Source organism: Drosophila navojoa, chromosome 3 (genome assembly GCF_054131105.1).
Source record: "Drosophila navojoa isolate 15081-1374.11 chromosome 3, UAZ_NAV_1.0, whole genome shotgun sequence".
Lineage (NCBI taxonomy): Eukaryota > Metazoa > Arthropoda > Insecta > Diptera > Drosophilidae > Drosophila > Drosophila navojoa.
Genome location: NC_142891.1, coordinates 12,028,155 through 12,051,982, shown reverse-complemented (window position 1 = coordinate 12,051,982; position 23,828 = coordinate 12,028,155). Strand labels below are relative to the sequence as shown.

The 23,828-nt window shown below is 39.8% G+C and overlaps 3 protein-coding genes and 1 long non-coding RNA gene across 4 annotated transcripts in view; 1 reads left to right on the top strand and 3 right to left on the bottom strand.

The window, feature by feature from the left end:
- Positions 1 to 23,828, bottom strand: part of DIP-epsilon (Dpr-interacting protein epsilon) — an 88,521-nt gene that overhangs the window by 1,782 nt on the left and 62,911 nt on the right. The window contains exons 3-7 of the mRNA XM_089256789.1: positions 18,726 to 18,942; positions 10,234 to 10,392; positions 10,031 to 10,159; positions 9,808 to 9,958; positions 3,053 to 3,195 (exon numbers count right to left, since the gene is read on the bottom strand). Of these exons, the coding sequence (XP_089112915.1) occupies positions 3,053 to 3,195; positions 9,808 to 9,958; positions 10,031 to 10,159; positions 10,234 to 10,392; positions 18,726 to 18,942 (799 nt within the window). The remainder of the gene's footprint in view (positions 1 to 3,052; positions 3,196 to 9,807; positions 9,959 to 10,030; positions 10,160 to 10,233; positions 10,393 to 18,725; positions 18,943 to 23,828) is intronic.
- Positions 4,018 to 6,196, top strand: Nepl5 (Neprilysin-like 5). The gene has a single exon (XM_030387400.2). It carries the CDS (start codon positions 4,055 to 4,057, stop codon positions 6,122 to 6,124), a length of 2,070 nt encoding a protein of 689 aa, XP_030243260.1. The 5' UTR covers positions 4,018 to 4,054; the 3' UTR covers positions 6,125 to 6,196.
- Positions 6,117 to 8,344, bottom strand: Nepl6 (Neprilysin-like 6). The gene has a single exon (XM_018098339.3). It carries the CDS (start codon positions 8,315 to 8,317, stop codon positions 6,302 to 6,304), a length of 2,016 nt encoding a protein of 671 aa, XP_017953828.2. The 5' UTR covers positions 8,318 to 8,344; the 3' UTR covers positions 6,117 to 6,301.
- On the bottom strand, positions 22,424 to 23,548 carry LOC149091738 (uncharacterized). Its single transcript, XR_016196494.1, has 2 exons — positions 23,422 to 23,548; positions 22,424 to 23,363 (listed from the first exon to the last, which is right to left on the bottom strand). It is a non-coding gene; the product is annotated as an uncharacterized LOC149091738 (long non-coding RNA).

Here is a 23,828-nt window from a genome sequence, read left to right as displayed (position 1 = left end):
TGTATAATATCGTAATAAGCTTTGGAAACACATGAAAACATTAAGGGTAAGGCCTGAAAGAAGATGAGTCTTATGAACAGGTGTGAGAATAACAGATATTCTATTTCATAAATAACTATCTTGTTATTATTATTAAATGGGGAAGGAAAATCCTATTTAACGGTTTTTATTTATTCTTATTTAATGAAAACATATTAAGCAAGATATTTTTTTAAATAATATTAAACATTCTTCTCTAATTAATTGTAATTCTTATGCCTGTAGTTTATTACTTTCATTAAGTATGTATCAACTGAAAGTCCCCTTGAATAGCTTTCAATTTTCTAACTTCATCTTCAAGCTGTAGTTCGTATAGCCGCCGATTCGTCGTAAATAAGCCGCTATTGAGTCGCCTTTCGTTTTCAATTCAATTTCTTCCCTTTTTTCGGGCTGCTCTCTGGTGCCATATCATTATTGACGGCAATTTGTTGGGCAAATTTATGAGGCTGGGCGCTTGTGCTGGTTGCCCTTGCGCTGCTCTGCCTTGACTCCTTATCGACTGCACTGCCACGAGGACGCGACGCCAAACTCTCATAGAGCAATGCTGACCACTTAATAACATTGTCATAGGTTTATTGTTCTCAATGTATTGTGTATTGTGTGCTGGCTTCCATTTTTGCCGCCCTCTTATTATCGGCTGCTCTGGCTGCTCTTTGTTACCTTTAATTGGTTGATCGTTGCCACCGCCCCCGCTCCGATCCCGCCCCTCCTCCCAGCACAGTATCACTGTCAGCTTGTATTGTATTGTTTGTTGTCGCCGCCCATGCCCCGCGAGACGCGTCGCTGCCTGTGTTTTTATCGCCTGCGCGCCCCAAAAATAAATTAACTTGTCGCATTTTCACATTGACAATTTCTGGCCGCTATTGGCCATGGCCTTTAGACGGCGCCATCTTTTTATTGTGGCGCAATGAACGAAACGAACGGATATTTTATATTGTTTTATGAACTTTTGTGACCGGAATTTGCGAGCTGTATTTATATACACATATATATTGCAGTCAGCTACTTTAATGGCCCAACAACTGGGACTGATTTAGCAAATTGACAGATTATTGGCATTTTATTGGCCTCGTGTGCTACGTAGCAATAAAATCATTAAATTGCCGCTTAAATGTACGCCATGTTAGCTGTCCATATATATTTGATAGGACTTTACAAACCCTGCTATTGATTAACAATTATTTATCTTGCAAACAGCCAAATAATAAATGATATAAAATGTTATTTGATTTTTTAAAAAGCCAAAAATTGTAATTTACTTGTTGCGCTAATATGAGTATATAATTTAAAATATTCTAAATGCAATAAAATTATATAAATAATAAATATAAATATAATCAAGCGCGCACAAAACTCCAAAAAGCTAACTAAACGCTTTTAATTTTTTATTTACGTTAAGTCAAGTGATGAAATAAATACGATAGTTATCCCATAATTTACGTGAAAAAGTAATGCGGTATGATGTAAACTAAATGAAAGTCCGCAATCAACTAACAGGTAGAGAGAGCTTAGAGCTTACTTAAATACAAGAACATCTCAGGAATCACTCAACAAGAATAAATTCCCACGCTTTCACTATCCACACTCGTGGTAGACTTCCATGCACACACACCACTCTACTGATCCGTTAATTGTTGTATGTGTGCGTGTATGCGATTTTACGTGCACTTGTGGATCCTCTCAGCTACCATTAGCGAACTGTTCATTTCAGCTTTCTGTGCGCCCATTTGTGGATTGTGTGTAGACTCTAATTGAGTGGAGCTTTGCGCTCAAAGAACGTACGTAGGTAAATGTGTAAGTGTGACTACATATGTGTGTTGATTTCACTAAACAGCTCTTGACTGTGCAGCCTCTTTGCTCTGTTTGTTTTATGCACATTTGAATTATTTATGCGTATTATTGCATCGAATATATAATGAAATTTTAGCAACCATTAAAAATTTTAATCAGTGTTTAATTCATTGTCTAAAATGCAGCGGAATAATGTTGATTGTTTCAATAAAAGTCCATTTGCATGCAGTATAAATGTTAAGCTTTATGCGCTGTAAACGTAAGCTATACAAAAGCTCGCGGACAACTGAATGAAGTTGACGAAGTGAGCTTTCTTGAAACATGTCAATAAACACAAAATGTAGATCATTCCCACCCTCTCTCTAACAAGTTTCAATCCACATAGCTTCTGTGTATGTGTGTATGAGCATGTGTGGATCCTCTCAGCAAGTTTTAAGCAAAAGCTTCGATTCAAGTATGTTAAGTTCCCACCAGAGATTTTCTAGACTGATTGATAAACAATGAATAAGAGTGCTATGTGTATGCTTATATGCCACGCCTTCTTCTACCTGTTACATATGTACATACAATATTTCCTGATTTCTCATTTTCAGGTCATTAAAAATTTATTTTAATGATTTATATTTTATAAGAATTATTACTGATTTTCGCAAGTCACTTAAAGTCTGATTCTTCGTTAGATCAAACTAGTTTAATAATGAAAACTTTATTCATGAGACCAGCAATTGTCGTATACGGCTCTTGGCCTGCTTTATACTGACAACACTATTCAACACTGATTGGGAAATATATATCGTATTGATAACCGAAGAATTTGGATAAAAGCCGTAAGCCCCTATTTGACTTTTCATTAGAGCCTTTCGCCTGTTGACTGTTTAAAACCAATGACCGCATTATCTGGCTACAATTACATACATCCACTCCACACTCACACACACACAGACACAGACACGCATATCTGTCAGACGCCATCCAATCAAGTGCACACATTCAGCCGCCATAATTAAAGCCGCAAATGGTGTAGTTTTAGAAATTTGCCGTGTCCAGAAAATTAGTGTGCGCACATTTGGGCCAACATTTGTTATTTATCGTCGTCGAGTCTGTGCCTGTGAGCCTTTGTCCATGCTTGTCTGTGTGCGCCTGTGTGCTGTGCGGCAGCACATCGGTTTACGCATAATGGGCCAATATTAAAATGCATAAATAACACATTGCAGACACTTACTATAGAGTTTTATGTTGCCATCCATGTCGCCACGAGGATTTTTGGCGACGCATTTGTAGTTGCCATAATCGCTGCTCTCCACATTGGTAATCGTCAGTCGCATTGTCGCCTTGTACGATGGATGACCCGGAATCGTTTCGGTTCTGCAATGAAGCAAGTTCAACAAAAATTCTTACTACAATTATAATAACAAACGAAATTGTAATACTAGACAGAAGGAAAGCATCTCATATCTGTGCAAGTTCAATGACAGCAATTGCGTCGTGCGCGGGCTATGCCAGGTCAGTGGCGAGTGGCGCAGCTTTAATCAGCCCCAATCAGAGTAATCAAGGTCAAGGTGAAACTGATAAGCGTAGTCGCTGCCCACTTATGTTTAATCTAAATGCCACACGGCAGAGTAGGCACAGTGGTTAGAAATGAATAACTATGGCGTCAAACTTTTGACCAAGGACAACAAATCTAAACTTTTTACAAAAATCAATAAATAAAATATAAACTATTTAATATAATTATATATAATATATAATTTGAATTTTAAAACTATAATTTACTGTGATTTTCTCAAAAAAAAAAAAAAACGATTATTTTATAAAATAATAAAAAACTAAAATAAATATTATTTACTTGAATTAACAGTAAAAATAAATAACAATAAATTTGTTTAAATAATATATATAAAATCAACTTAATATAATTAGCTAATTTTTTTGTAATAAAATAAAAATAATATAAAAATAAAACTAAATTGGTTTTAATAATATAATTTTCATATTTAAAATAAATAAAAAACATTCATTTAATTATTTTAAAAGTAAAATTACAAATTATTTTTAGAGCTCAAAACAAATTAAAAGTATTATTTGGCCTTATACAATGTTGGCCCACTGTGCAGCGCTGCGATGAAGACTGACAGGTTGTCAACGTTGCTTGCCGCCGGCTATTCCAGTCAACAGGCTGCTGGATATATAAGTTCTAGCCAGTTATGCAGTTGATCGCAGAAACATGCTTAAGCTCAGCCTGATTGCTTGGCTACTCTGCTCCCTGGCGTGGCGCACCACGCCCACCAGTTGCCATCGGACACAACCGCCGCCGAGCGTGGAGGAGCTGCTGGCCAGTCGCCTGCACAGCTATATGGACCTGACGGCGCGCCCCTGCGAGAATTTTTATCAGTATGCCTGCGGCAATTGGCCACTGCAGCAGGTGGAGCAGCCAGCGGAGATCCAGCAGATGGCAGAGCAGCAGATACAGTTACATCAACGGGAGCAAAAGGAGCAGCTGCAGCCGAGCGACACGCTGGCCGTGCTGGATTATGCATTGAATCGCCAGTTGGAGCAATTGCTGCGGCGTGGAGTCACCAATGACAGCAGCACCGAGGACGAACAGCTCATTAGCATCCAGGAGAAAATGCACAATTATTATCGGGCCTGCAAGCGTCTGAAGCCGTATAATCTAAAGAAATATCTGCAGCTGTTGCCGCCAAGCAATTGCACGGGCTGGCCGCTGCTGAGCCGGAAGTGGAGTCCGGAAACATTTAGCTGGCTGGCGACCATCGGACGACTGCGCTCATATGGGCTCAATGGGGTGCTGCTAAAGGAGGAGGTGCTGCCACGCTGGGATGACGCCAGCAGCTATGCAATTAATTTGGATAAGCCCAGCCAACAGGAGACCCTGCCAATGGGCGAGGGCGCCATCATAGAGCTGCTGCTGGACATTGGCCAAACGAAGCGCGAGGCCAATGTGCTCGCCCGTCAAGTGGATTTCTTTGAGCGGCAGCTGCATCGCTTGCAGGACATCGAGGACGACATGGGCAACATGGAAACTGAGCTGTGCTATTTGGCCGAGATCATGCCGCAATTGCAGTGGACGGCCTTCATCCAAGAGCTGCCCATAAATGCAACTGGCAGTGAGCTCGAGCGTCCGCCAGCGCTCCTGATACAAAATGTGCCCTACATGCGCGCCTTGGATAAGTTCCTGAGGCGCCACAAGCCGGAAACCGTCTGCAACTACATCATGCTGAAGCTGCTCGCATTCCTCAAGCAGCAGGGACCGGCGGAGATCTCGCGCGTGGAGTGTGTGGCTAGCCTGAGGCGAGCCATGCCATTGGCTGCCAGCCTGCTGATAGGCCAGAGATTCCATGATCCCAACTCCGAGCCGCTGGTGAGCGAGATCTTTGGACGGTTGAAGCGTCGTTTCGCCCAGCTGCTCAATGAGAATCGCTTGCAACTGAAGCAGCCAATCCTGAGAGTTTTGCAAGAGAAGTTGGAGGCGATGCGTTTGCAGCTGGGCTTCTTGCAGCTAAACGAGACCAGCTATGTGGAGGACTACTATGAGCCAGTGCAGATGGGCGCCCAGAGATTCTATGAGAATCAGCTGGCATTGCTGCGGCTGCGCGTCGAGCGCAACCACGAGCTGCTCACCATGGGCAATCAGTACAATGGGAATAACGTGAGCTATCTAGCCGAGCGCGAGCTAAGCAGCAGTCTGTCGCCGTTCTTTGAGTTGCCCAGGAATCTGGTGCTGGTGCCATACGGATTCCTTCAGCTGCCCGTTTGGCATCGCAACATGAGCGAGCTGCAGCAGCATGCGGTCCTGGGCTTCATACTGGCCCACGAGATCATTCATGGCTTCGATAATCATGGCATTCACTACGACAGTGTGGGCAATCTTATGGGTCCCAGCGAGGAGATCTGGTCGAGTCCGCGCTACAATCAGAGCATCAATTGCATTGAGCAGCATGTGGCCACCGGATCCAAGTCACTCAGCGAAAAGATGGCCGACTTCGAGGCAATGCGCCTGGTCTATGAGACCTACTTTGGTGAGAAGTTTTCGATGGATCGCAAAGAGCCACGGGATCCGCTGCTGCCACAATTCAGTCAACGCCAGCGATTCTTCATCAGCTTCGCGCAGTTTTTCTGCGGCAAGCAGCAGAGTCTGAATGCCCAGCATCTGGAGCACGCCGTGGATGAGCTGCGGGTACTCCAAACCCTGGCCAATTTCGAAGAATTCTCCCGAGAATTCGGCTGCGAGAAACGGACCAAGATGCAAGCTAAGAAGAAGTGTAGGGTATGGTAGAGTCGAATATTTATTAAAGCTGTAGATATATAATTGGCACTATCAAATACAGGGGCATTATTTAATTGATCATATTTAATGGATTGTCTCTAAGGTAATTTAGCTCTACTTCATTTAACTAAACCGTTTCAAATTGTCTATGGAAATTATATTTTATGCTTTTACTCTTCTGCAATTTTACCATATTCGACATTTGTTGGCCGGATGCATATTATCGCTACCCTGGCGGCAGCCGTACGCTTCGGCAAAGGGCGCAAAGTTAATTAGAACATGCCTCAGGCGCATTTCATCCGCATCGTGCCCCTCGAAATCATCCGGCGTTGCGTCGCCACAGAAGAACTGCGCCACGTTTAGGAAGAACAGCTGCTTTAGGGTGAGAGTCGAGAACGAGGGCTGCGACTGATCAAATTTGGAGTCGCTGTCAAAGTAGGCGTCATAGGCCAGACGTATGCCCGCAACATCAGCCTCGCGCTCATCTATATATTCAGTCTCATTACGATTTAGGCAGCTAATCGCCGACGAATATTTGTCTTCCAGAACAATTTCTGCGCCCAGCTCATTGTAATTGCCTCGGAAATCATAGATTAGACCACCTGAGACAAAGCCGTGCATCAGCTCATGGCTCAGCATGAAGCCCAATAGGCTAACCTTGAATACATCGTGCGAGTCCTGATAGAAAACGGGCCGCTGCAGTATGCCATAGGGCACAATAATGACATTCTGGCGCAGCATATAGTAGGGCGTCGAGCTCATGCCCGTATCCGAATCGCTGATATAAAAGTAAGTGCTTATGTTGAATGCTCTGTCCAGTTGCTCAAACCAGCGACGTGTGCGAAACTCCAGCAGACGCAGATGATCCGCTGCGTAATCCCGATTCCCAGCCAGATGCAAATCGGCATAGAACGCATCGACAAAGCTCGATCGATCCACACCCTGAGGCATGTTTCCAATGTTGATGGTGACGTTGAGCAGCTTAGCTCTCAACAGATCCACTGCTTCTGAAGCCAGATGTAGATTGTTTGTCTGAAGAATCTTCAGGAACTGTTTACGCAGCACCTCAAACAGTTCCGATAGGTTGCTCTGATGCCTGCGCAGACGGTCCGGCGAAATGAATCGCTTCTCATATAGCAGGTTTGTGGCCAGCTCCATGACGCGACGCACATCTTGCACGCAGGCGATGGGCTCGTTACTCGCCATGCTCTCCTCCTGCAAATACGAGACGAACCGCAACATGATATAGCTGGCGACGACATCACGATCCACTTCCTTGATGAGTTCCTGAAGCGCTTTCAGATAAGCCACACAATCGACATTCACCACAAACTCAGCGGGCACACTGCGGCCCAGAAGTGTCTCAAAATACTTGCGCCACTGTCCCCCGATTTTCGCTTCAAGCTCTTCTACAGTGAGATATTCATCAGTGAGAGTTTCATCAGCATTATCATTTTCATCGGGCTGTCCGGCAACCAAAGCAGCTACCTTTAGCTCCAAGTCTTTAACTTTATGAGCCAGAAGCGTCGCCCGCTGAGGGCTGGTGCCCAGTATGCGTAGCCATGCCTTGGTTCGTGTTCGGCTTCCGAGTCGTTCGTTTTTCTCCTCAAAACTTGGCGTTTTCAGGTGTATAAGATAATTGCTACTATTCGTGAGGTCTGGCAATACATTGGGGTCAAAGAGCACATTGGTTAGGCCATAGCGTTGCAGACGGGCCAGTGTTTCCATCCAATTGAACTTGCTGCTGTCCCAGGTCTCTGATTGGTTCTGGAACTGTGGCCAGGGTATTTGCTCGTTTGGCGGCGCCAGAGCCAAATAATGTTCACCACGGCGAGTCGAGCTCGATGCCAACTGACAGGTCTGAAAGAAGCTCAAGACCTTCGCCTGCACACTGTCCGACTGTAGCGATGATTGCTGCTCCTGCAGCTCAGTTAGCAGCATTAAGAGCTTCTCGTTCACCTTCTGATCAATCAGTCCAGTTATTTCCATAAAGCTGTCATTCTCGTGTATTTGGGCCCAATTGCCGCAGGCATAGCTATAGTAATCATGGCACGGCGAAGCACTCACATTCACATAACTAAGTATCTGAGTCAATAGCTCTGTGTTAGCGTTAGCACCGGCATTGGCATTGGCATTTGCACTTGCCAATAGCAGCAGAAATATTAATCGAAGAACACTGAACGTTGTCGTTGAAGTCGACATTGCTTTTGGCAAACTGATTTAGTCGATTGTTTTTTCGGTATATATAAGCTCGATCTTTGTTTTATAATCAGCAGCAAATACTACAGAAAGATTCTCTTCCATTTTCTCTCTCACTCTATCTCTCTTTTTCTCTCTCTCTTGCTCTGTCTTTCTCTCTCTCTGTCTCTTACTATCTGTTGCTCTTTGTCTATGCGTAATCGTAATCGACAAGAAATGTAGTATACTCTATACTATAGCACATTGCTAATTTATCGCCGACTCAGAGAAGCCAATGCAGTAGGGGCAACAATCCAAATTATCAGGTATTAATTAATAACTTGAAAACTAAGCCAAATTTTTTTGATCCGGTTTATTATATACCCCTAAAAATTAATTTTAATATTTATTTTTTTTTAATATTGCTTGTTAATACTTAGAAATAAAAATTTCAATTGAAAACAATCGAGCTTTAAAAAATCGAAAGTGATATTCTACAGTTTCAAGTTCCAGATCAGCCAGAAATAAAGCATAATAAACTTCGGGTTCTTCAACTGATTTAATTATGCCTTCAACTTCACATAATACAAAATGTACAACTTCATTAGACAGCGAACTTTAAAGATTTGCCGACGAAATTTTCTGATCAGGGGTATCCATTGCTCTATTGCAAACATCAGCGAAATTATGGATTCTGCTGTGCTTCTATGGTGAATGAAGTCTGAGACCTTCTGCATGAACAGTATTTTTCCATAATCTGCCTTTTTATAAACATTTGCAGTCATAGGCAGCCATTCAGAGTTGTTAGCTGCATTTTGTTGCTACTTTATTTCTTCCATTTGGCATTTATACTTTGGCAAAAAAGCGGTTTGTGCGCTTTTAATATGAATAATAAGTTGAATCTTATTCTATTTCTTAGTCTCATTTAGTTTCGCCTTAACTAAAAAAATTCATAATCAGTGCGTCTTGATTATAGCTGCCCTTTTCATTGAGCCAAACATATACATGTTATTTTGAATATATACTATATTATTGAGAACTTATATTGGCATAATAGTCGTACATTAATCGCAAGAAGCAGTTAATGACAATTATTAAAGTTAGATTATGTTTCACATTCCTGATTATGTCATTATTAGATTTGACTCTCGAAAAGTAGAGCTTCGACATTGTAGCTCTCATTAATTCCAAAGTCTTGTTCAAAATCGAATTAAATAGGTCAAACATAATTGTGATAGTGAGACTATCTACTAACACACATACAATCCTATTTCATGTGTTATATATGTTATTTTGAATGTATATTATATTAATAGAACCGTATATTATCATAAGTACTTTATAGACAATTATTAAAGTTGAATTATAATGTACATTCCTAATAATGTATGTAATTCTTTGATATACTTCTCACTAATTCCAGGGTTAGATATATATTTTTCTAAATATTTTGAATCACTCCACTAAATTAACTGTATCTCTTTTCATTGGTTTTATATAAGAGGAAAACTTACTTGTATTTGGGCGACTCAGTGATCATTTGTTCGTTCTCTCGCGTCCAGTAATTGAGCGAGGTGGGATTGGCTTCGATAAAGCACTCTAGCGTAACATTAAAGCCCATGGGAATGCCGACCAGCTGATGCGGTATCCAGACCATTGGCGAAACTGCAATTGCAATTCGAGAGAGTAGAGGGTATACGCATACATTGGGTGTATCGGCTTATTCAACAAACTTACAGTCCACGCTGACTTTGATGCGCTTGGAGACGCTGGGCGGCACACCGTTTGAGGCAATGCAGAGATAAGCACCCATGTGCAGGCGCGAGATGCGCTCCAATTCCAACGAGTCTGTCTCCAGGTCATTCACTGCAACAACATGAGCGGCCAATAGAGTTCACGATTTGATGTGGGTTTCGTGGCAGTCGGTCGGTCGGACTTACCTTCGAGCGTCTTGTTGATGACAATTTTATGGTTGTCATCCCGTTTCCATTTGATGGATGGCTCTGGGCTGCCTTTCGCCTTGCAGCGCAGTGTGACATTGTCGCCCTCGCGCACAATGACATCGCTGGAGGTCAGCGCATCGTCAATATTGGGTGGGACTGCAAGAAGTGTGGCGGGAAAAGGAAATGGATATTATTATTCCTGCCAGCTAAACATAAACTCAAAAGCGAGCAGCACTTGATTTAAATGCAAAAACTTTTGCATTTTGGCAAACAGCGTTGCCAAGAAAGTGGAAACGGCACAAGCCAACAAAATCTAACTGAACCGAAGGCCAACGACTTATAGATACACTTGTCGATTATGACACACAAGTCTTATCTACTTATTAATATATGTATATAATATAATATGTATATAATATAATACAAGACGTTCAACAAGATTTTCTTTATGAAATTATTTTTAATGCAAAATAAAGACAAGATTTAATATATAATTTATTGTTGAAATTAATCTCAGCACCCAAGGTCTGATGAACACAGCAATGCCTAAGCAGAAAGACAAGAAATGTCTGAGCAAACAATGCGCCAAAGTTCGGTTACGCTTCGGGAAGTGTAGAAAAAAGCATTTCACGCATTGTTGACTTTGACGCGCTGATTCAACTTTGTCCCAAGAGATATTTTAGTTTAAGCCTAATTAGCTTTGCGACAAGACTTTAGCCCGGCTAACTTTTGGGGCGAGTCTGTTAATTTAAAAATCGATGCTAGAACCTTCATCAAATTGTCATCAGCCTTTGGGGGACACCGTTGCGCTCTGGTTTTCAATTGCTGGCTGAACGCTTCTGTCAAACCCTTTTTTTTTTTTTTTTTTTTTCTTTTTAGTGGCGTTTCTTTGCTTTGGCCTTCAAGCGGAAAATCTGTAATGAAAAATCTATGCAAATCAAAGCGCACAAAGCTAGAAGCTAAGGATTTGACTGGACCCAAGCTAGCCGGGCAAGAGAGAGAGAGAGAGAGAGAGAGAGAGAGAGAGATAGACTTCTAGCTAGACATATGAACCTAAACTGTCGTATTCGCTGACAGCCGCTGCAGTTTGTCTCATTTCATATTCAGAGCGGTGTCTGTAATCAAAAGATATCGCATGCAATTTTTTCATTTGGGTTAAAGTCTGGACAAGTCCCGTAAGTCACGTGCGCGACGCGTTTAGCTGTCGTCTGATATCTGATGTCGGCTATTGACGGACGCATCAACCAATATATCTGGTGTCCAGACGCCCAAGCAAATCAATAATGCGAGCATTATGTCATGCGAATTTCAATCATTCAATCGTCTCATAATTAAATACGGAATTGGGAACATTTGTTAACGAAACCATTCATATTTTACAAATTATATTATTTAGTTAGCCAAACACTGTTGAAAAAACAATTACTTTTTCGCTGAATATAAATTGAAAATCCCTTGTGTATTATTTGGAAATTTATTCAATGGATTACGTTACTAACAACTATTTAACTGATTTGCAATTGAATTTTTGTTCGCAATTTTGATTTGTATTTGGGTGCACATTACATTGATTGGATTATTAAATTTTAAATTGGTTTTTTTCGGATAGCCCGCGATGGCTTCTTTAAGTGGTTAAATCTTTACCTTTTGGTCATTTTTCGCTTGGGGACACAACGCATAAAACCTAACTGTAATTAAAACTTGCAATTGCTTCAACTTTTTCTATGCGCTGTAAACTTTTGTCTTTGGCTCCTTTTATTTCGCCTGCCCCATAATGCCAGGGCGTTTATGAGCCAAAAGCGAGGCAAGAGAACAACACACACACACACACACACAAAATGAGAAAAAGTTGGCTCAAACCGACCGTTTGCTGGGCTATTAATAAACGCTTGATGTGCTAATCGCCGAGCTGACCATAAGCGCACCGAATCGCTCCTCAGGCAGCTGTTGTTCCTGTGTGTGTGTGTGCCACCCCATTTGACATATTAGTTTCTTTATTGATATTTAGCAGATGGCGACAAGGCGAAAAAGGCTGCCAAACTTTTCTACACAGACGTGCTGGCGGTTTTTCCCCCAGCTCGTACATTGTTTTAAGGGCAAACTTTTCACATACAAGCTGAAAATTTAATTGGCCAAAGTCAACGCATGGGCCAACAGTTTGATGGTCCGGAAATGTGGCCAATGCCACTAAATTGATGGGAATCAACTGTTACATTTATAATTTCAGCTTTCGGCCTTCGAAGGGTATTCACCAAGTCGACATTCAGCGCTTAATTATTAAATTGCCGTCTCCATACGAAAAGTTTTTCGCCGCTTTGATAACAACGTGACCGACCATCTAACCGTCTAACGAACGGCAATTAATCTTCATATCCTTAATAGAGCCACACCACACAAACACACACACACCGAGTTTATCAGGCGATGGATAAATTATTGAGAGGAATTAAAGTTGAAGTTAAAATGAAATCGACTTCAAATGTCCACAAATAATAGTTTCTATTTCAAAAGCATGACCAGTGCTTGAAATCAAATTAGTTCAGTTGATAATTGTTTTTCTATGGCATATGAGCTGGGAGACTTTTTTAGCTCACAGCCGACTTATATTCTTAAATATTAAATGTATTAACTACAACTATAAATAAGAAGAATAATAAAAATGTTCAACACTTTTGAGTATGGGGCTCAGGAAAAAATCTTCAGATAATCAAACGTTTCACTTATATATAAAGATTCTTCTGGATAGGATATCGAAGTTGTAAGGAAATTACTCAATGTTGTTTAACATGTCGCACGCCCAAAGCGTTATATACACAATTTTAAAGAAGAAAGTCAACCAAATGAGAGTCTTATAATTTTTCAGTTTCTAGCTCTAGAGACATCTTGGAGAGTTATACATTCTAAATTTCAATTCTCAATTACTAATATTGTAGTCCTCAAAATATCACAGGATTTCAAAAAAAATATTATACAGTCATATGCGATGCTGCAAAAGATGCATTCCCATTAGGTTTAGATATACATACCGGAAATATCTTTATGAGCTTGAGTTATCTACGCGAGTAAAAGTTTAACATTCGACGCCTCAGTAGGAGTATCTAGCAAAAGACTCTTGCAGACGACGGTACCTCAGGAGGTACATTTACATATACATTTTAAATTGTATATACTGTACTGTATGTACTATAGACCTTCTCTGGTTTGTGTTGGACGAAGATCAGGACGGATATAACACAAATATACCCTCTCAGCTCGTGAGTGAGTATAATAATATAATATAATATCTACAAAAGGCTGACCTTCTTAAATCCCGGCAGTAAATGCATTGCATCATTTCAGATTTGTAAATAAAATACGGGTTCTTAAGGATATTCTTCACTTTGGGAAGTCTTTCAGGGTAGCAAAGCAAACACGGCTAACGCCTTTTCCAACTCACGCTTATTTGGCTTAGTTTTCAACGAAACTGTTCAGGTTGGCTCCAAATTTATTAGAAGTGGTAACGTGTTCGGTCTGGGCACATGGCCAATGCTCTCTGTCTCTCTCACACTGGCCATTAACTGGTCGCACAAGGTGGCTAGCGAGTGTCAACGTTGTAATTGAATTTAATAAATTGCCTCATTATGTGAGTAGAAATTAAAAATTATGCGCCAACAGAGTCGACGCAGTCTGTGCAGAGCTCGTTATTATTGTTGGCTGTATGTTATGTTGGCTGTTGGCTGTTCGCTGTTGCCTGTTGGCATGTTGCATGTTGTTGCATTTGTTTTGCATTTTCTGCGGTCATTTGGTGGACCTTTGAGCTGGGGATTTGCAGCCCCTACCCCTTGCGACTCAGCGTATGCAATGCAACGGCTGCTGCGGCACATTTAAATGCATTCGGTGTGCGTGCCACATAAATTCAAAAGCGTTTAATGTTTGCTTTTACCGTCCCGCCATTTTATAATTTGGTCGTTTTTGGGCTCGTGTACTATTGCATTTTATTTCGTTCGCCACGTTCCGAATTCGGCGCTTTCTGTTTGGCTCAGCAAATTAAATTACAAATGCTGTGCGTTTCGAAAATTTATTTATTTATTTACTCGCCGGCCCAACAACATTCGGAATGTGTTTTATTTTTTGTTGTTGTCTCGCTTTATTTAGACGGCAAATGCAACGTTTTAATTTCATTACATTTACTGCACAATGTAATTATCTTTTGTTTTTTTTTTTCTACCACTCAAATTGTTAAATTGAGTGCCTAGTTTAGCGCCAGAGGGAGGAAGGGGCGTGTCTGACCTCAGTCTCCTAACCAATGATATGTTAATATTTTTTTTATATATATATATACTTTGCGTAAACACTGCGCGTCATTTAATTTTGTTGCTTTTAATTGGATTTGGTATGGAAATTAAATGTATTTCATTTGATTCGGTTTTACTACATTTGACAATATTTACTTTACAGATTTTGTTAGATGTTCGACAAATACTCTCTTATCGGTCATTAGATAAAACAACAATAAATTATCATTAAAAGGTATAGCAACAGAGAGCAACATCTTTTCCCATCCTTTGGCTTTTCGTCCAACACCTTGATGGGGTTAAGTTAAGCAAAAAGATTTGGTAAAGAACAAAGTATGTAACGAATGTGAGTACATAGATAAAAAATAATATAATAATATATATAGTAATGTCACTTATTTATTTCATTTAACTCCCTTATTATTACAGTATAAAAGTAGTAGAAAAAATAAATTATAGAGTTCAGCTAGTAAAAAATAGTGTAGTGTAATTTCTAATAGGCAAAAAATAAAATTCAAAACAAAATTCATAATACATATAAGTAAATCTACTCTTCTATCAACCCAAATGCCTTAGTATAAAGATCTTTCTTTTATATATATTATTATTTATAAATAAATAATGAATAAATATATATGTATTGAAATGACGCGAGGGTTGTGCTCAATAAACACAGCGATAGGGTACTTGAATTTGTGCGAGTGTGTGTGTGTGTGTGTGTGTGCACGTATGAATATATAGATCGCGCGTGGACCGTATCTCTTTCCGCCAAACGATGTGAAAAGAGCATCAGTTTAATGGTTCAGCCGAAAATCAAATCGGAAAGAGTCTGACACCTACTCAGCAACAGCGATTGAATATTATTATATTTTTTGTCTGATCCCGAGAGTAGAACGTAAATAATACAGCAATTTGGCGAGCTATAACTAATTTGGCGAGCTATGACTAATTTGGCGAGCTATGACTATGTAGCATTATAAATTGACTTTATATATAAAAGGAATACAGAAAGAAAAAAAAAATAGAAGTATATACATATATGTATGTAAGAGTTAATATGGAGAAGGCATTATATGCTTATCATTTATCATTGTAATGTTATTAAATTCGTACTATATATATAGACATATATATAGTTAAGAAGAAGATGGACAAGACATAGGCGCTTCTAGCTAAATATGAACCTCACTGGTTTATCTGTATGACAAATTTAGAAATATATACACTCATATGTAGTCTATTTATTCGTATATTTGTTGCATATTATACGAAAATAGTACACTTCGTTCAAGTTCTTTGCTTTGCGGCATTCATAAAGTTCACCGATAAATCTAATAAAAATCTAAGCAACTTTTCAATGCAAGAATTTCACACGAGATCCGCTTTTCAAGTTGACAAATCAACATCATCCGGCGGACAAACATGCTGTGCACTGGACAACAGTCCGTGCGGAGTCCGTGCGGCGTGTGGGCAACAGACGTTTTGCGGCAGTCACATAAATCAGTTTTTGTGGCAAAACTTGAAAAATATGTGCGCAAACAAATGGCAGCCAAGCGTGGGAGGAGGCTGAACAGCCGAACAACTGAAAACTGCACCATGCAACAGTTAGAACATGGACATGGCAACGGCAAACGAACAGCAGCGGTGCCACCAGGCAGGGGGGACAGGGGACAGCGTACAGAGGGCAGAAGGCAGAAGGCAGAAGGCAAATGGCAGATGGCAGTAGGTAGACAGAGACAGAGAGAAAGAGAGAGAGAGGGAGAGTGAACAGCGCACACATGCAAATGCGCGAGGATATGCCGACAAGGACACATATGCTGCACGTTGCAGGATTTCAGTTTAGGCTGGCGACAAACAAAACAACAAAAAATACTCGTAGCAACATTGCAGCTGGACGTGGCCGACTGCATAATGCTCGTTCGCTGTTCACAAGCAGCTAAATTTGCCCACGAGTATGTGGAAGAACCATATTCACTGTAAAGCTCTGTGATTCCAAGTCCAAAAACTGTGCAAGATTTAAATTTTAGGTATAAAGCGAGAGAGAGGGGGAAGGAGGCGAAGAATGCACAAAAACTGGTACACCCTTTTCTTTTTGCGACTGAAAAGAGAAAATTAAAATAAAAGAAAAAATAAAAACAAATACGAAACTCTACACTAAGATATGTATTGAACCATGAAATATTTGGGTTCTATTATTAAACATTTTCCATTTAAACTTATATTACCATTTCATTTAAAATAACATGTTTGAAAAACGAAAAAAAAAAGGAAAATGCTATTAAATCCGATATTTAAGATAGTGAAAAACAGAAACAGAGATAACAAATTCTTAGCATAGACAACATTTGGGTCCTAGGTTCTAAGATAACGCGCCGTTAACTGCCTGATTCAACAGTGCCATTTAACTGCTTCAGCAAATAGATGACAATAACAATTACAAATTGACAACTAAATATCTCACTGAGTCACTCTCAAATATAACACAATTTTCAATTGAATAAAATACACAAGAATCGGATTTCAAACCGATAACAATAGATCAGGCATAGCTATCGATTCTTGAAGCAAATTAACAGGCATGCTGCTAGCATTAGATGACAGCTTATATACCCCATTGTAGCCTGAGTGCGGGCATACAAATTCCAGTCGCATATTTTAATTTCACTTTTGTTTTTTTTTTGCATTGCATTTTTATTTTTTGCATTTACAGTATTTTTAGCGTTATTTTTTGCCTGCTGACCAGCAACGAGCCAAACTTGTCGCACTACTGGTAAATTTGCCTCTCCCAGGACTTTTGCCACATCAGCGTGTGTGCTGCATCTGTGTGTGCGTGTGTGTATGTATATGAGATAAGTGTAACCAACGTTTGTGTGTTTGTAAAAAAAAGAATTACAAAAAAAAATATAGATAGACAACGAGATTGCAAAAATTTCGTGAAACGGCTGCCACCGTTTTGGTCACGCCACGTCAAATTGCCAGAACACGCATGTGGTGCGTGTGAGGCGTGTTATTTGAGCATTTTACAACACTGAAGCGTGCTTAACGGCTTTTTGAAAGTGCTATCAGTGAGCGCAGCACAAACAAAACAAAAGAAACCAAAAAAATGAAGCATATTTAAGCAAAAAAGAAATTCTAGCAAAAAAAATTAGATAGAAAAAATTTTGTAGAGTCAGGCATACTGCAGCGCTGTGTAAACATGAAACGCTTAGGCATACACACATATGCACTTAAGTGTCTGCACTATGTAATGGAATCTATGGGTATTATATGTGAAACACGACACAGGTGGGCGGCTCATGCAAATGCCCAGCATAGACTGTGCGCCCAGCTGCTGAACTTAAATTAATTCTGAAAAAAATGCACTTAGTTGGCTGACAAAGTTGAAAAACATCTAAGGATAACCAAGTAGAAAACTATTTAAAATCAGAAGAATATTTTGTATTTACATTATCATGTAAATATCAAGTCAAATCGATTGAATACCGATATGGGCAATGCCAGAATATTGACCATCATCTGTACAGCTCACATGGACATCTTGGCCCCAGGGCGATGTGAAATAATATTTATCAACTACCATAAAACTGCTCTGTCTGAACTCCAAAAATGCCAGCAGAGCCGGCAACATTTGCATTGTCGTTCATTTCGTAGAGTTTCGGGCTCGTGCTGTGGACCGCCCATGGTCAACAAAGCTGAGAGCTGAGGCACACATAAATGAAATGTGTGTGAGCTTGTCAGAGGTGTGAATGTGGGCAGCAGCGTTTGAAATGCAATTTTTAAAGCATAGTTTTATGGGCAGGCAGACTAGCAGACTGGCAGACTGGCAGCCTGGCAGCTGGACAGGAAAGCCAGCTGACAGACAGAGTGAGTCCAATGTTTGTTTGCCTTAATAAAGTGCTTTGTGTGGAATTTAATTGTATGTTTGTTTGCTTTGCTGACTAAAACAAGGCCTAAACAGCTTTCATCGGACAGAACGGGAGGCTGGCTGCTGTATGATGCTGCTAATACCTGGCAACGGTTTGTCTGGTAAATGAAATGAAATATGCAAGGGACATGTGTCCAAGTGGCGATGAGTTGTTCATGATACCAGAGACGGACGCCAGAACAAATATTTCAATGTCAGCTAAGCTGACAAAGTTCACACAAGCACTCACACTCACACACAGACACATATACATATACACACATACACATACATATATATAATTCACTTACCGACAACTTTGACAAAGCCATATTGGGTTTTAGCCGTCACCGTGTTGATTTGGCACATATACCGCCCCATGTCCTCCTCCTGAACATTGTTAATGTGCAGGAACCAGGTGCGATGCTTATCGTGTTTATCGTGCGTCACGCTAATCCTTGGATTTCGCGTTATCACATGATTATGCACCGTCAAAATGGCCGACTGCTCAAAGTGCATCCACGCCACCTGCAACGAGGGAACAAATTCGAAATTCCATACAAACTCAAATCGAATCAGATGTCTAGTTCTTAAAGCCCATTATTGAGGTACATATATATTCGTTTTCTTGTATCAAATGTTCATTTAGAAGCAGCTGACAAATATGTCAGCCTTTCTTTGCCTTTCTTACGTATATTGGCAAACTTCGCTTGGCCATCATCATCATCAATTTTTATGAAGGATTAACGAGAAACGACATTGTCGTCCTGGTCGCTTGGTCAAATTGCCAAAGTTCACGTCACATGTGACGGCAGCTGCTGTCGTGCAAAGTTTGCTGCCGTCGTGTGTCATCAGGATGCGCAGCTTGTGCTAGTAGCTCCTACTCAGCTCCTCTGCTCCATTGCTTATGCAATAGTTTCACATAAAACAATAACAACAACAACAACAACAACAACAGCAACAACAATAATATATGCAAATTTAAGCGCACAGAACACTGGTAAAACGTGCTAAATGTAAAAAACATACGACACTCTCGCTTCGATGCCATTTCAATGATAAATTTGAGCACACATTCACAAAGGCGAGTCAACAATAACACTTCGAGCAACCAAATACAGACGCATCAGAATGCTAAGGACCTGAAGAAGCTAGTTTAATCGATGTCAGGGGCGTACTCCTAAGGGGTAATCATTTGAATGTCTATGAGAACAAGTAAGAAAACTCTAATCGAGACTACTCGACTTCGAGTTAACCTGAACCTATACAGGAACTGAGATATTTAATAATGCTTCGCTTAAAATTCGAAATATGGAGACAATGGGTGGATTCGAAGAATATGCATGAATCTATGTATATCTAAAAATTGGATTGTCTAGCTTTAGAATTGATAAAGTTTAGTCTATACTAAAATGACGGGAGTAGTTATTGATTTTTTAAAACAAGCTCGATATGCGCTTATTATACATGGACCTAAGAAACGCAATTTCAAGACTCTTGCTCTTATATCTGTTGAGATCGATGCGTTCATAAATACGAAAGGACGGACGGACGAACAAAAAGACAGATCAATGTCTAGAATCTATATATAGCTTACGAAATTAATAATATTGGCAATACTTCATGGGGTCTGCCACAGCCCCTTCTGCCTGTCACATATCTACATATAAGACAAAACTCGGATATCAATGAGCTCGGGGTATACAAATATATCTAAAGAATGACATATGTAAGTAGAAAAGTCAAATAGACTTAATGGAAACGGCAAACAGCCTTGTTCTAATTATTTATTTAGTCAAGGACTATCCTTCAACTGTTATGATTGATAGAGCGCTGTTACTACGACCAAGGCGTATTCTGTTCGACATTAGCATGGAGCACTCTAGTTGATAAACTTTCACAACTATTCACCTATTATCCAGGCTCGCTGTGCTCCATGCTGCGCCAATGGCCCTCTTTGGGGCCACCTCTGCCCGTTTTGGTATACAAGAAGTGAGCCGGCGCCAATCCATGGGCTGCTTGGGAGCCTGAGCTGCTTACAGCATTGTGTCAGGCAGCATAGACAGATATCGGTTAATTTTTCAATGTCTGCAATGAAAACGTGCGACAAGCCCAGACGAGACACGGACCAAAGCCGGTCACAGCATGCTGGCGATGGTGTTTATTTTCATTGGTTCCTCGTCTGACTCTTTGGCATCTCAAGTTGAATAAAAATGCAAGCAGCTGTAGTTTGCTTAAGTAGTTCGTTCGCTAACAGCAGCAGCAGCAACAACAACAAAGTCAAATATTAATGAAGCCACGTTTATCAGTCGTCTGAGGCCAGAATGGAGCGAGCGCGCGGTAAAATCAATAAAATTGCATTAGCAAGCAGCTAGCCGAAACGGTTCAAGTCGAAAGCTAAAAATGCGCAAACACACACACACACATACAGCCACACTAATACACACACACACACACACACACACACACACACACACACACACACACATCTGTCCGACATTTTAAAGTGTTAGCCACAAAATGTTGTGAAAATTCGCTGAATTTGCATTTCGCATTTCGCATTTTAGTAGTTTTTGAGGTCATTTGAATGAAATTAATTAGGCTCATGTAACGCCAGCGAAAAAGTTGAAAAGCCAAACAAAATGGCCACCCTCCAATATTCAGCCAACCGCTCCCAGTCCAGCCACAAAACTGTGCAGCATTTTGTGAGCCTGACTGCGGCTGGAGTGTGTGACATTTGGCTTAATAATTTTCGGTTGCAAAATGTCAGCGAAAGTCAAGGCAAAGTTGACTTTGCACGTGTGTGTATGTGTGTGTGTGTGTAGGTTTGACTCTGACTTTTAATGCGCTTTCCATTTGCTATTAAAATTGTACGCATATTTAAGCAAACACCCAGCCCTCTCTCTCTCTCTTGGGCACCCATGATGTCCAGACGACCATTTGGGCATGGCCTCATTCAACTTCTGTCAATTGTGCACTCAAATTGCTTGTTAAATAGTTAGCCAAAAGTCAAAGCCTACTTTGGGTTGTCGTCGCAATTCGATATTTGAAATTGCAAGGTCTCTAGCTCTTATAGACAGACAAGGCTAGGTCGGTTCAGCTCGTTTGTCCTGATCACGACTAGAAGATTCTGTTGAAAATCCCTATGGATTTCCGAAAAATCGTTAAGAATTTTCGTTTTACTGTTATCGATTAAATGTTATCGAAAATACGTGGTAAAATTATACTAGACTAGACACGGCAAAGTTAGACTCCATTATTTGGATTCATGTCTATTTTATACAATTTTGGCTCTTCTTAAATTTTAGACACCAGCTACACCCTCAATACTTCAAATATTCACAAAGTATTTCACATATTCGAGAATCACAATTATATTCAAGGAAGCGAAGATTTTTGTTGTTTAAATATCAGTTCTTCAAAGTTTTTGAGGCATCTCGTAGTTGAAGAGTCTCGGGTAGTGTTTTCTTACTTGTTTATATCTGCATTGCTTTAAATATCCTGACATTCAACTGATGTAAATGATATTTCTATTTGAACAGTTTTCCTTATGAATATTGGTATTTCTCAATAATATCCGAGAAGGATAACTGTTGGTTGTTGTAAGTCCTTAGCCTTTCAATATCGCAATAAGAGTTCATTTAATCATGTAGCTGATTATACTGTGTAGCAATTCAATCAAATCATAGTCCTTCTCAGTTGGTAACTCCCCCTCTGCATTTCCATTTATTCCAAAAAGAGCGGATACTCAGCGTATTCGTCCACATTTAACTTCACTTTAGGCTTCAACTATGCTAAATGAACTGAGGTTGTGCACTAAGTAATTAGCTTGTTGACAAATGCAGCCAGACCTTATCTAAAGTGAAAACGACGTTTACGAGCGTTTTATGTAGTCACGATTTAGATAAAGTAATGCATACTGTAAACGATTTCATGATCCAAAGGTAATGTCAACCATTGGACTACAGCTTTACTAAATATTTACTTTTCAAATAAAACGAATGTGTATAGTATCATGTGAATAGAAGAGATTAATATATATTTACAAAAAAGAATGTAAAAATTAATGAAAAAGGTGGAGACGATGATCAACCTATGTTTCTTCTGGTTGTTGTTGGTTTTGTTGTTGTCGTTGTTGTTGTTGTCGTTGTTGTTGTTGGTTTGGGGCAGGGTTTGCTGTTTTCTTCCAAAGCCTTTTGCTTGCCTGAGTTTTTCTTCGTATATGATCTTTCGAGTATGAACTTTTGTTTCAAATAAAACCTCATGCATTTATGATTTGGTGGCAGGGATTCGATTTCAAATTCGATATCACCCACACGGTCTTGCATACGTTCCTCCAGATCCAATCGACGTCTGTTATACTTTTGAAACTTTTTAAGAGCGAGTAACTTTTCTGAATTTGACGCTTCAATTTCCTTTGCGATGGTTAAATCGCTCAAATGCTCGGAATATTCACTGTTGTTTTGGTAGTAGCCGAGTGCAGAGTTAATTTCTGCATCAATTTTTACAAATATGAATTTGTGAATGTTATTATTGTTGACTTCAATGCTGATGCTGCTGATGAAATTATTTTTAAATGGGCAACTCTCTCTATTTTTACGTACAACGTTTTGCTTAACTGAGTTTTTCTTTGTATATGCTCTTTCGAGTGCCAACTTTTGTTGCAAGTAAAACTTCTTGCACTTATGTCCATGAGGAAGTGATAACATTTCAAAATTTATATGACTCACACGGCTTTCCATCTGTTCCTCCAGATCCAATCGTCGGTTGTTATATTTTTGAAATCTCTCAATTTCGGATTCCTTCGCTGTAAGTGGCTTTTCCGATTGCCTAATTACAATTAACTCAGTGAAATAATACGAATACTCAAAGTTATTTTCGTAGTGCCCGAATTGATTCTTAATGAGCGCATCCATTTTCGCGTGGACATGATTCTTTTCTTTTGATTGCTGCAAATTGGGATTATATTATGAGTTCGCACTAATTGATATTCATTTGCTTACACACCAAATTAGATTGAGCTGTTAATTTTTGGGACTGTGCAGCCAGTATTCCATGAAGTAAAATTAGAATAATGCAATTCCAGTTCATATTAGTTTTACTCGGAGACATTCTCTATGTAAACTGAGCATCGGGCACTGAGGAATATTCTTGTATCGATTTATTTAACTGTATTTGTTACGCTATTTTGTATTTTAATAAGCTATAGCTAATTTAACATGGGGAACAAATTAATAAAAGGTGCTCTCTTGTCGAGAAAAATAATATTTGTTCCACATCATTCCAGCTTAAGATAATCAAAAAGAACGTTTACTCTAAATTACTACCTTCAGCTGATTTCCAGAGAGTGATTTGCGTATGTGCAAAACATAACTAAAAAGTGTATGAAATTCTTATGGATCTAAGTTAAAGAG